Source organism: Camelus bactrianus, chromosome 11 (assembly GCF_048773025.1).
Source record: "Camelus bactrianus isolate YW-2024 breed Bactrian camel chromosome 11, ASM4877302v1, whole genome shotgun sequence".
NCBI lineage: Eukaryota > Metazoa > Chordata > Mammalia > Artiodactyla > Camelidae > Camelus > Camelus bactrianus.
This window is the reverse complement of record NC_133549.1, coordinates 20,163,197-20,176,531: the sequence shown is the minus strand read 5'-3', so window position 1 is coordinate 20,176,531 and position 13,335 is coordinate 20,163,197. Positions and strand designations below refer to the sequence as shown.

Below are 13,335 nucleotides of genomic sequence, written 5' to 3'. Positions count from 1 at the left end.
GTTGCAAAGAGACAAAATGCTGCATTGGAGAAAGCATTTGCAAGGTAGCTCCTAATAGCTTTCCAACGAGGTCATGGTTTCCAAAGTGGACACGATGACTGTCATTTATTGACATCCTTAATGTTGTCTGGCATCCTCATTTTTATTAATTAAATAGGTTTAAATGTCATCTCTCCACGCCTCTCATTTGCAGCCCTGATCCCTCTGAGGTCAGGCGGCAGGCACTCTGTATGTTTACAGATCGCGTATTTCCTCTTGTGCAAAGTGCCTGTTCATGCCTTTCACTCATTGTTCTGGTGTGTTTTTGCCCTTTTCTAACTGATTTATAAGATTTCTTTACATTTCCTTGGTACTGAGCCTTGTTGGTGTTATGTGTTGCAAGTGTCTTGTCCCAGTTAATTCCCTGTCTATTCACCCTTGGTATTTGGTGATGACATGGAGTTACTTTATTATAATCTGATGTTGCAGTCTTTTGTGTCATAGTCAGTGAGCTCATTAGGGATCTTGTTTGGCAAATCCATACCCCCAATGAGAAGACATTTTCTTCTAAGGCTTTCACAGTTTTGTTTTCTACTGTAAGTCTTACACTGTCTTGGTTTGTCATTAAGGTTCAAGGCTACCATGTATGATAGAGCAGGTTGTGTACACTGTGCAATTCCAGGAGGGGCTGGGGTGGTCATATCAGGCCAGGTCGGGTGTGAATTAGGGATCCAGTTCTCTTTTCCTGTATAGAAAACTGATTTCCCAGCTCCATTTATTGACTGGTCTCCCCCTTATGTCACATCATTTCTGTTCTCTATCAGAGTTTCAAATACACACGTCTGTTTCTGGACTCTCTGTTCTGTTCCCTTGATCAACAGGCATTAATAGCATTCACATTAGTATTCGTAATGTTTTTTTCTCAGTCGGACAAAATACGTTAAATGGTTTGAGAGCAATTTGGCATCATATCATCCAAACTGCTAGCAGCAAATTATCTATTATGAGACTTAAATTCTTATTTTATCCTCCAAGGATAAATGCTACCAGTATTGGCCAACAGAGGGCTCAGTGACTCATGGAGAAATAACGATCCAAATAAAGAGCGATACCCTGTCTGAAGCCATCAGTGTACGAGACTTCCTGGTCACCTTCAATCAGGTATTGTTGCCAAAGACCTTGAATCTCTTGGGGACAGAACACACTGCAGTCATCACCCGGGGTCCGCTTGTCATTGTCCCAGAATGTCCTGCTGCTCTGGCTTCTCTGGAGCCCCACATTCATATCAGTGGTCAGTGTGGACAGTAGGGGGCCGCGTTATCAAGTGACAGATGTAGTAAATGTGACCTCCGTGTCACCTCCTTGCTGGAGCGTGAGGATGGCAGGGCAACTCCCAGAGGCATCCCACTGCCTCCCCTCCTCAGGACAAGTAGCAGCGGCCAGGGGCAGGAGGGAATCGGGCACTAGCGGAGTCACAGAGGCCGCTCTGCTGCCCTCTGCCAGGCCCGTTTTCAGAGTCCCCGGCTGTCCCCCTCCCCATGGGGTCTTGGGCCCCTCTCCTGGTCAGACTAGGAACTCTGCGTGTCAGCCATGGGTCAGATGCCCACCTTTGATTCTGAGCTCAAGATGGTCAGTACAGTGAAGCCTGGCTTTGCCCAAAGGTCACAGAACAACCCGGGCCACTAGACTCAGAAACTCATCTCCAGCCTTGAAGGGACAAGTGGAGTCCTGCCTTCTTTAAAAAAAAAAAAGAAAAAAGGATGACCCCTGTTCTCTCAAGCAAGAGTGCCCAGGACCCCATTAGGGGGCCTGGAGGTCCCTGGGGGCTCTGGGCCGCATCCTCTGGGTGTTCTGACCCCCACGCAGAAGGAGGCGTCACTAGCTTTCTGCTTTAAGATGACCGCAGCCCGCAGACACCCTGACTGGGGCCCTCAGGCCAGCCAGATGGGAGCTCTACTGGCCACCAAAGACCTCGGGAGGGCTCCCCGTCTTGGCTCGAGTTCCTGGGAGGGCAGGCGGACTGTGACCCACCCCAGGTGGGCAGGGGCCTGTGATGGGGCAGCACTGAGACGCTCTTCCCGCCGGGCAGCCCCTGGCCCGCCAGGAGGAGCAGACCCGGATGGTGCGACAGTTTCACTTCCACGGCTGGCCGGAGATCGGGATCCCCGCCGAGGGCAAGGGCATGATCGACCTCATCGCCGCTGTGCAGAAGCAGCAGCAACAGACGGGCAACCACCCCATCACCGTGCACTGCAGGTGAGCGCCGCCTCCCGGTGGGGCGGATGCAGACCCCACACCCAGCTCACTGCTCCCAGCAACATAATTTCCCTGGCCTGTAGTTTCTACCTTGCCTTACGCATGTAATAAATTTACATCAGTGCACAAAGGCCATCTTAACATACGTGCAGAAGTATTTGGGGAGGAGTCAGGAAATGACTCAAACACACATTTCTTTGTTGCTTTTTAAGTGTTAAAAAAAAATTTCCAGGCACAGCTCAGACAAACCCTGAACTTCAGTTGTCTTTGTTTTGAAAGACAGCCTGGCTGAGGTGCCCACCCAGCAAACAGGAGGGTCTCCTTGAGCTGCTCAGGGATGTCCAGGCCGGGGTCCGTAATGGAGCGCCCCCAGCCTTACTCCATCCTGAAGCCTCTCAGTCCAGCTCCCAAGTCAGGACCAAGGACAGAGGGATGGACAGAGGGACACACCTCGGGCAGAGGGTGGGAGGGTGGGGACACCTGGACACATTGAGGCACCCCCAGCAAACACCTGGATAAACAGCATTATGGGGGTAGAGACTGAATCTGACCAGATCTGGGGACATGCCAGCTCCCCTTCCGTCTGTGCCAGGACCCTCTGCAAGCGGGGCCTTGGCCACCCTTGCAAAGCTCTTGCCCACGGAGTCTGTGCTGTTTAATCCTGAGGGTCCTAATTTGCTTCTAAAGCTGCGCTTCTGTCCCTTTCTCCACACACGTGGCTCCCGTTTTTTGTGAGTGCCTTCTACTCCGCCCCCAGCCCCGCTCCCCGCACCCAGCCCTGCAGCCAGCAAAGTGCAGCTGAGCTGGGAGGGTTTGTTTCCTTGTCTGAGACCCGCCTGGCGCACTTCCGGCCTGGCCAGCAGGTGGAGCGCATGCTGTGGTTTGCAGTCCCTGGCGCCTTCGCAGACATCCTTTAGGATAAACTGGAACTGAGTTCCTCGGTGTTCCATCTCTGCAAACCCAGGCTGAGCTTAGCACGTGTTGGGCACCAGGGATATGAGACCCACAAGGGCATCCCACCTGTGGGAAGGCAGACACAGAGACTGGAATCTTAGAACCAGCCCACACCTGGGATTCTGGGGCCCAGAGGGCAGCCGTGCATCCCCAGAGGGCTCCCTGGAAGAGGCCAGCCAAGCCCGCCTCGCTTAGGCCTGCTTTCTCTCTCCTAAGAGGGTCTGCTCTTGTGGGTATATCCAGTCTGTCAAGCAACTGATCATCTTAAATGGAGTAGACTCAGATCTCCATCGCTGGGAAGTGTTCGTCCGTTATCTGACCCCTTAAACCCCGCCTTGCGCACTTCCCATCTCAGAAGGTGGGCCTGCACAGCAAGGAGAGTCTGGGCCAGGACTACTTTCCCCTCGACCTGAACCGGGAGGGGCTTCACTTCTAACAAGTTTCCAGGCGATGCTGGTGTGACTGGCCCCGGCGCCCCACCGAGAACCAGTGGTCTACACAGGGAAGAGGGGAGCGGTTCTGCAAGGTTAAAACCTTATGACCGGTCCTGATGCGACTCAGGAGGAGTCTGTCTGTTGTAATTAGGCAAGTGTCTTGGGGATTTTATATTTGCTGACTCTTGGTCCAAAGCTAAAGCCACATGCAAGTGATCGTTAAAAACCCCGACCGCGATCCTTGCGGTGACGGTTGCTTCAGTCCTGGGGGCCGTGGATTCTCATCCCCGTGGGCTGGTTTGGGCATCTCATCAAGCATTTTTTCCCCACAGCGCCGGGGCCGGGAGAACAGGGACGTTCATCGCGCTCAGCAACATTCTGGAACGAGTCAAAGCTGAGGGGCTTTTAGACGTATTCCAAGCTGTGAAGAGTTTACGACTTCAGAGGCCACATATGGTGCAAACCCTGGTAAGAACCTGTTTCCACAGGAGTCGAGACCCATCTGATGCTGAATTTGATGTATGTTTCTTTGAAAGAGTTCAAGTGGGGGGAGGGGGGAGGTAAGTTTCCAAGAAAAAAAGCTGAAAGTTCCAGTCAGTTTACAGTAAAGTTTTAGAGACTCCCTCCTTCCTCCTCGGGCTGGGGTCTGTCCCCTGGGCAGGACACGAACGGAGGGGCACATCCAGGACGTCCTATGATGAGACCCCCGAGACAGAGGCCCTGCTGGTACCAGCTGCTGTGTCAGAGTGAGCTCTTCCACCGGAGCCCAGTGTGCATTTACGGACGGACCAAGCTCAGAAGCAGCTCTGACGTTTCCAGTCCTGGTTCTTGTAACCTTCTGCCTTCCACTGTACGTCTGGACTCTTCCTTGGCTGGGTCTCACTCAGCCTCCAGACGCTGTCCAGGGGGCTTAAGGAATCCATGCAGTGAGCAGTTGCTCTGTACATCCTCCTGCACTTGGTGGTGAAAACACACACTTCCGGTTTGCACGAGAGATGCCGCCTCACCAAATCCGGTGATTGTTTGCCCCCGCAAGTGCAATTTTAAAGGCTGTTCATGCCTGTCCCTTTCCCCAGGGCTGCCCGCTTTAGGCCTTGCCCTCCCAGCCTACTCACTCTCCTTGCTAGCTCAATCCTGACTCAGGCACTTGGCCTTCCCTCCTGAGGACTGAGGATCTGGTGGCAATCGCAGTAGCAGGAAGGGAGGAGCCCCCCATCCCTTCTTGGCCCTCCCGACAACTTCCCTGCAATCTCAGGACAGGAGGTTCCTGCCCCATCTTTTCTTTCCCTGGAAGCCAAGCCCCTCCTCGGGCCAGCTGGACTGAGATTTCAGAAGGGCCGGTCAGGCTAATGTTTGGCCTTATTCAACCTGAAAGCCTGTAAATTTTTGTTGTTTTTCTTGGGGCGGGTAATTAGGTTTATTTATTTATTTATTTAGTAGAGGGACTGGGGATTGAACCCAGGGCCTCGTACCTTCCAGGCATATGCTCTACCACTGAGCTATATCCTCCTCTGTGATTTTTGTTCAGTGTGAATTTAGGGAAGAGGTTGAACCCAAGGTGTTGGGAAAGAAGAGGAGGGGGCTGGGAGCTGCCCTCAGCCCTCCTGCTTCCCCATCTGCCATGTTCTCTGGGCCAGCAAATGACCAGGGTCTGCAAGTACCCAGACCTTTTACTGCCCTCTGTTGTTACTCGAACCTTCGGGGTCCACCTCCTGCCAGCTGATGTTGTGTATACAGGGTTTTCTGAGATGCACAGTAGGCATGCTGAAGAGTCCTACCATCGACAATTTCTCCATCTCTTTCATTTCTTCCTTTGAGTGCCCATTATTGGGGGTGCCACACACCCTGCTCGCTGGTCCCCCATTAACCTGCCACCTACCTGGCTCTAGTCTTAACCACCTCACAGAGCTTCTGGGAAGGCAGGAGTCAGATGCTGTACAAGTGTTGAAATAGGTTAAGAGCCTTACACAGACGCAGACGTAAGGCATTGTCCTTGGCATCCTAGTAACACTTACATGTAACAATGTCCCTTTTGTAGTGTAAACTTCGGCTTGAGAACAATCTATAGTCCTAGCCTATTTAACTTCTATAGGTTACTTTTTGTTACATTATGAAGTTTGATGCTAAGTACACTAACTTTTTTTTTTCCAGTTCAAAAGTAGTTGTTTTTTCGTTTAAATATGAAAACCTAAAGAATCTTTCACCAAGACTGTCCTAAATACACTCAGCTAAGGTGCAACTAAACATGGACATCTTCTCTGTAGAAAAACAGCTTTATTTGGAAGTGTTCATGTGCCTAGAAACTAAGTGAGGAAACAGAAGCCAATGTGTATTAGGGTACATACAGTATTTTAATTACTAATCAGATTTTTTATGTCTTCCTGTTACTGTTTCTCCTAATTAAATCAATCACATATTTTAAAAATATTATTTTAATGTGTTCTTGCTTTTCTTTTTCAGGAACAGTATGAATTCTGCTACAAAGTGGTACAAGATTTTATTGATATATTTTCTGATTATGCTAATTTCAAATGAAAACTCCTGCCTTAAAGTATTTTTTAATTTAATGGTCAGTATATTTTGTAAAAATCATGTTAATTTATTTCATAGTTGGCATTAATATCCTTCCTAATTTCTTTGTATATATTTTGTTATGCTTTAAAGGCCATTTGCAGTTATTAAATCTCAAATACCCCTTTTAAAAACTGGAATAATGTATAAGTTCAAATAATATCCCATAAAATATATATTTCTGCTAATCAGTAAAAATATTTTAATTTTTCATTAGATTCATATTGTATAATTTCACACATTCAGCACCTCTAACTGTTAGAAGTCTTAACATGCCAAGTGTGTTTATTTACACAAGATACTAACCACAGCGTCGTTAGGAAACAGTCGAGGACTCAGAAATCAGTGGCAGGTGGGCTTCCCTGATACCGACTTCACAGCCCCGAGCAGCAGCAGGTTTTTGAAGGCAAACCTTTGGTGAAGATGCAGTGTAATAGGGGATGTTGCAGTCCTTAATCTCGACCCGTGTGGTTTATCTTTGCATTTAAAGATCAAAGGAGACTTTACAACCTGAGTCCAGGTCTAAAACACACTAGAGTAGTTGGTGACTATTATTAATACTTAGAAATGCATTTATTCAAGGCTGTGGCGTGCCGTCTTGGCTGGATGGGTGAGCTGGGAAGGCTGGAGGGCTGATGTGCCCACAGCTGTGGGTCCAGCAAAACCAGCCCTCAGAGTTTCTCTCCCACGGTGCTTCGTGCTGTCCGTCTGTCTGGGTGTTTGACTCAGATGGTTCTCTGAGACTCGCGTGACAGAAGAACCACTTCCCATTCCAAAAGGTCAGGTAGAGCCAGACATCTCACGCTCACGGAAGCAAAGAGCGCCCGCCTGGTAGAAACAGAACAGCCACAGGCAATTCTGCGTTAAACTTCTTGAGAAGCATTTTGGTATTTGAAGGTCTCTTGTAAAAACCAAGACTGTAAGAAAAGAAATCTTGAAATCTAGATTTATACAGTTTTTAAGTCCCACTCCTCAATATTTAATAAAAGAAGAAGAGAAATCCTTAATCTGAAGGCTAACTTATTTTTGAATGGTTACTACTGAGACCTCTGGCACTGGATACTAATGATCCCAGAGCCAGATGGGATTGGCTTTTGGGACCAAAAAAAAGGGGAAAGGATGCATGTAGAAAGGTTTAATCTAACAGCGATCAGTCTGGGACATTCAGGTGCCTAGATGAGCACAATACCAAAAAGACATCTGGTCTACCTTTCTGAACACATTGGACATGCGCATTTGGGGGTACTTTTTTTGCTTTTTAAAAGAAATATGAGTCTAAAGGCCTTACTTGCCATTTCCACTGGTAACTGATTGCACCTTCCTATCGCCCTGTTTATCCCGTGTTCATTTCTAGTGTTCATTTCATCCCAGGGTCGGTTAAGTCCCAATAGCAGGCCCAAGGCATCAAGCTTCCACCACACCTCCGAGCCCCGCCCACTGGCCGGAGGAGGCGCCCAGCTGACGGACAAAAGCACAACTTGCGAGCGCTGCCATCACCACCAGCTGCTGCCCTGGGCCACACACAGCTGGAGGTGCCCATCTCCCTTCTGGGCACACGAGCATGCATTTGGGCCGGGGAGGAAAACGGAGAGTGCTTTGCAAGACCCGCCAGGTGGTCCATTTGTTGTCATTGTTAAAATCCCAAGCCCGAAGCCCTTCTTTGACTACAGGGGAAGAGAAAAGACTGGGTGAGCACCGAAGCCTAGAAACAGAGCCGCTGTTTGGGGTGAAGGCAACATGGGGTCCAGAGTCAGGGCCGAGGTGCATGTCTTTGGGTCAGATTTAGGAACCTTTCGCCAGAATCCTGCAGGCCCCTTAATGGTCTAAGTGGCATCTCTCATCTTGAGATTAAGGCAGACCTCCTGGGGGTGCCGTCAGGAAAGCGCCCATGTGTGTTCCTCTGCTCCCTTGGCCCACCCCCGTGTCCACTGCACTTCGGCCCTCGTGGTTCGGAAAACATAGCAGAAGCCACGGTCCCTTGGGTGCAGGACCCCCTCTGCACTCAGGGCAGCACCTGCCTGAACAGGAGGCCCAGTAAGAGCAGCCTCCTGGCCTCTGACACCGCCTCCCAGTCCAACAGTCTTGGTGGGCACTCTGGGACTCGGTGTCCTGTCTGTCTGGCCCAGAAAGTTCTCTCTTCTCTCCCTTTGGTCAAAGAAGGTCCGTGTACATAACGAAACGGCGCCGTGCTGGCGAAGCCGTCTCTCTCTGCTGCCTGCCTTTGCATTCAGACGCCAAATAGGAGTTAGGAGGCCACCATTCTGACCTCCATGCTTTACCAGTCACTGTGTGACTCGCTGTGCGGTTTTTCTCCACGTGCTATACGAGTGAAGAATGCACACCAGTGTTTTAAAAGGTATTTTTATGTGTTTTTAAAAACTTTTTAAAATGAGCCTGACACCTCTGTTTCAGCGTTCGGAGACATGCCCATGTTATTTTTAAAAATGTATGTGTAACTGAGACTTCAGTTTTGCTTACCTGAGTTGTGTTTAATTTATGTGCAATCTTTATAATATATGTATGTACTTCAGTTTCAACTACCATTTTTTTCTTTTATTACATTTATAATTTGATCTTGCTCTGACTGTAATGCCAGTGGATGTCGCTGAATTCTTTGTATATGCAAATTGCAAGATCCAAAACATTCAGATACAAGGATAAATCTTTACTTTGACTCTCAGCCTGCGTCTCGTTCTTCACTGCAATCTCCTCTTCCCATCCTTGTGCCTTAAATCCCTTTAGACAAGACATTCGTTAGGAGGTAAGCGCTGACTTATTATAAGGTGATTTTACGGCTTCTAAAATTTAGCTCGGACACGGCATAAAGCAGCCCCCCTGGCAAGAGTGAGCGCGGTGGCCGGTGGGTGAGCCCAGTTCTCATCGTGCGTGAAGCATGGAGTCAAATAACTCGCCCTGCAGGGGGCGCACGTTCCCCCTGGAATCCGAACAGGGCTCTGCGCGCTGAGCCCTGGTTTCTCAGAATCTCAGAAGGGAGGATGGCAGCGAGCTCCAAGCCCACGGCCAGGTGGAATCAGGAAATCCTTCTAACGTTGCTTCTCCTCTTAAGTAGTAACTCCTGTGAGGCCCTCCACGCTTGACACGTCTTGTGTCGCTGGTGGTCCCAGCTCTCTCTCCGCCCTCCCCTGACCCACACACCAGCTTCCTCTTTCCCATACTCTGGGATTTAAACAGATGCTTTTTACTATTTGTTGTATTTATTTAATAAATAAATTTTATAAGCCTTGTTATAGTTGTTAAAATGAGTGATTTGAAAACCTCTTATTCTCCTCCCTCCACTCAGTTCACCCCCCCTTGCAAAAAAAAAAAAAACCCACCAGCAGTGACCGCTCTTTGCTCTACGTTGGGTTTAGCGTTGATTTTCCTTCTGGGTCTGTCCGTCTGCGCGTCTGTCTATGTGGTAGATAAGGGAGCGCATCGCTTCCGCCCTCGGTGCGGTGGCTCCTTCCCCCGGGAGGCAGAAGCAGAGAGGTGAAAGCTGGGGCACCCCTGGAGGCGGCGGATGGGGAGGAGAGGTCGGAGGAGGGGCCGCGAAGGTGCACACGGGCATCCCAGCCTGCCAGGGACCAACCGGCCCAAGCCCACAGCCTCAGGAGGGTGCGAGGGGCCGAAAGGGGACAAACGCCAGGCCTGCCCCAGAGGAGCCCCTTGTCAGGTGGAGACGTACTGACGTGGCACCAGGTACTGGCGGGGTGGCCGGGCCGGGGGAGGTGAGCGCCCGGCTGGGGTTGGAGGGCACGGATTAGGGGTGTGCTGCTCAGCAGGCTCTGTGGCAGTACCCATGACTGGGTGGCTCTGGGGGAGAGTCCTCCCCGCCCCAGGATACAGTCCCGCCCCCCAAACCCAGGCTCTAGACACGAGACTAGCTCGGCAGCCAGGAGGGCCTCTGGCCTCCTCGGCCTGCGGCCTCCCCTCCTCCGACTCCCAGGTGGGGAGTTGTCACCCGGGTCACCAGCCCCTGGTCTCAAAAGATGGTGCCACCGAAGCAACACAGGGAGATGTGTTTGTTGTAAAGCTCAAACCAAACAGAAAGAGCGCATGTGAACTTGGCCCTTCACCCGACTCCTCTTCCCCACCCCGATCCACTGATAACTTTGGGGTACGTCCTTCCAGACAGCTGTCTGCAGATTTAGAGCGTACAGCTACGTAAACACACGGACGTGGTTTGATGGTTTGTTTTTCAGAGCAGCAGGGTCAGACTCCTGGTATAGCATCAAATCCAGGATGACAAGACTGCCAAATCCACTTCGCGTTCCGGTGAGAGAGCCAGCACACTGCCAGCTGTCTCTCCCAAGGCGCCATCGGTTCTGAGATACGTCCTGACGCTGAAGAGGTTAGCAGTGGAAACCTTGCATCTTAGAAAGACACAGCACACCGCCTGTGGGCTGTGGTGCGACTTGCCCTTTTGTCTAATGCTCTGTGTTAGCCTCTGGCTGTGTCAGCATGTGCACAGCTTCCTCGTCCTGTCTGAGGGCTCTTGGCATCCCCGGTGTAAACCACTGCAGGTGGACAGTGGTGGACGTCGGGCGGTTTCCCTCAGCCTGCGTTGCTACACTGCGGTGTTATGACGAATGTAGTTGTGCAAATGTGTTTGCTCTCACGTGCAAAGTTTCTCTAACAGAGAGCTTCCCAGAAGTGGAGTTCCTGGGTCAGAAAAATTGCCACCTCCAAAGGATGTCCCAACTCATCTGGCCACCTATGGTGCAGATGGTGGCCATCTCTCCACTGACCCTGGACAACAGCAAGCCTCTGAACTTTGTAAAACGGAGACGCAAAAAAATCTATCTTGCCTCATGCTTGCATTTGCCTGACTTCATGGCTGAGCGTGCTGTCACACGTTTGTTGTTCGTGTTTCATCTGTGAATCACCAGTTCCTACTTTTTAATCCATGTTCCTAATTGTGTCATTTGACCTGTCCTCACTGATTTATTGTGATTCTTTTTAAAACATCGATACGACCCTTTGTTATTCCTGTTATAAATGTTTCCCTTCGATATTTTATAAAGGACAGTCATCGATGGCTATTTAGTGACCCTTGTCCAGGAAGCTTCAGGACTTGCCAGGCTGGAGGTGGGGCCGGTGAACGCAAGACTGACTCCGGCATGACCCAGCCAACAAACATACAAAACCAGACCTTCACTCCGGGAAGCCGTCGTGTCGACGCCAGGAGGGGCTTCCCGGGAACGAGTCACGGGCCCTTTTCGTTCCTCTGTGAAGAGCGATATGGATGACCCCCCGGCTTACAGACCACTGGGTGCTCGGGTGCCCACGTGGTGCTCGTACCAGCAGGGAGGCTGCGACCAGGCCCAGGAGACGGCCTGGGAGCTGGGGGTCTGCACGGCGCCAGAACCAGGGTCCCTCGAGCTGTGGCTGCAGTGACGCTGCTGTGTCTGGGGAGATGATTTCAACAGCAATTATAGAGGAATTTTCTAGACAGCCCAGCAAATGGTAGGATCCCAGCCGCAGTATCTTAAATCGTTTTTCGTTAAGTAGCTAGAATTTGCTTTATGGTCCTGACATTTGCGACGTAATCTCTCCACAGCAATCCGGACACCTCACCCCCGTGCCCGGCAGCCGAGGCCTAAGTTCCTCGGTCTTGACTCTGTTTAGGACTGAGGGTGGCCTCCCCTTCCTTCCTTCCTCCGCATCTCCCGGCAGTGATGAACTCCAGATGCCCAGACACCAAAAACCTTTCTCTGCCCCTGATGGCAAACTTCCCTGGGGAAAAACTGACCCCCCACGGGCTCCTACCCCAGGACTTGCCTGCAAGTTCTCTCCAGGATCTTGGTCACGTGAGGGTGGCTGGGAGCAACATGCACTGTCACTTGCTGACTGTGGCCCCGATCAAACCCCCACCCCTGGACTCCCTACTTCTGTCCAGACGAATTGGATATGGCCAGGGTTGCAGGGGATCCCTATTCCCAAACATGAGGGCTAGTCCCGCGGGGCTGCGGGGGGCTGGCTGGTCAGGAGGGGGAGGAGCCGTCCAGCCGTGGAGCTGTGGACGGGGAGGCAGAGGCCAGCGAACCAGCCCTTGGCCCCGCCCCGGGCGGCCCCTTCTCCTTCTTGGTTTGGTCCTGTTTTCTTTTGTCCATCCTCCTTTTAATAAAAATACCGTGGGCTTTAAGATCATTTCATCTCAGACACCTCCTGCGTCTGGTCACCAGAGCAGAGGGACCGGTAAATCCATGGTCTGCCTTCCTGGATGGACACAGCTTAGTCCTAGGAGTGGAGAGGTCCAGGTTCCACTGGGCCACATTCTACCAAGAAGCACAGCAGGGCTCTGGGCCACAGAGCCGGGGACCAGCCCAGCCCAGCCCGGGAGATGGGAGTGCGAGTGAGCAAGGCTTTTGGAGGGAGTCTCACTGGCGCTGAGCTCAGGGCTGAGGGAACCGTCTTATGAAGCAGGAGGTGGGGAAAGTCCCAGGCAGAGAAGAGAGCAGGGTGTGTGGTGTGTGTGTGTGTCCATGTGTACGGGTGTATACGTGCCCGTGTATGTGTGCACGTCTGTGTCTGTGTGCCGGGGGGTACAGGGTTTTGCCGAAGGAAGGCAAGAATTGGCTGGTACAGAATTAGAGGAGAAAAGTCCAGGAGAGACTGGGGATAAGAAAGCCTGAAGATTAAAATGTAAAAATAGCTTCTGTTTACTGAGAACTTCCCGTCAGGGGGCTGCTCCTCACTTGGAATCAGGCTCAGAGAAGTCACCAAGCCACACAGCGCGTGGGTGAGCATTTATTTCTTGCACCCCCTTCTCAAACGCAGCCTGGCTGAATGGTTAATATTCCTGCCTGATGCTCCCCCAGAAACGTGCTAAATGAAGGCATCTTGCGGACTCGTGTTTTTTAAAACATTTTTTTTGTAATAGCTTTTCTAATCTGGCACCTCCCACTCTAGAAAATAAAACCAGCCTTGAGCTCTTGACATGCTGCGCTGATGAAGCTAAGAAAGCAGCTGGCATATTTCAGTGAGGTTTTTGGTTAGAACTGAACCCCAAGGGGCTGTTTAACCAATCAGTACATTCCAGTCCCCAGGCATGTAGCTAACTGGGCTTTCTACATGTAAGGGTCCTAATTCTTGCCAAGTCTTGGCAGGACAACTTAATCATAGAAAATTCCTACAACTT

General features: G+C 50.9%; 1 protein-coding gene and 1 long non-coding RNA gene across 7 annotated transcripts in view; both read left to right on the top strand.

Moving 5' to 3' along the window:
- PTPRE (protein tyrosine phosphatase receptor type E) overlaps positions 1-8,874 on the top strand; it is a 146,910-nt gene extending 138,036 nt beyond the window's left edge. For 5 of the 6 annotated variants that reach the window (XM_074373394.1, XM_074373395.1, XM_074373396.1 and 2 more), the window contains 4 exons: positions 1,015-1,140; positions 2,069-2,235; positions 3,956-4,091; positions 6,084-8,874. In XM_074373394.1, the coding sequence (XP_074229495.1) occupies positions 1,015-1,140; positions 2,069-2,235; positions 3,956-4,091; positions 6,084-6,158 (504 nt within the window). In that variant the 3' untranslated portion in view covers positions 6,159-8,874. The remainder of the gene's footprint in view (positions 1-1,014; positions 1,141-2,068; positions 2,236-3,955; positions 4,092-6,083) is intronic. The other variant, XM_074373392.1, reaches the window with a different exon arrangement.
- A 1,714-nt stretch (positions 8,875-10,588) lies between these two features.
- On the top strand, positions 10,589-12,339 carry LOC141579059 (uncharacterized). Its single transcript, XR_012510049.1, has 2 exons — positions 10,589-11,660; positions 11,755-12,339. It is a non-coding gene; the product is annotated as an uncharacterized LOC141579059 (long non-coding RNA).
- The last annotated feature ends 996 nt before the right edge of the window (positions 12,340-13,335 follow it).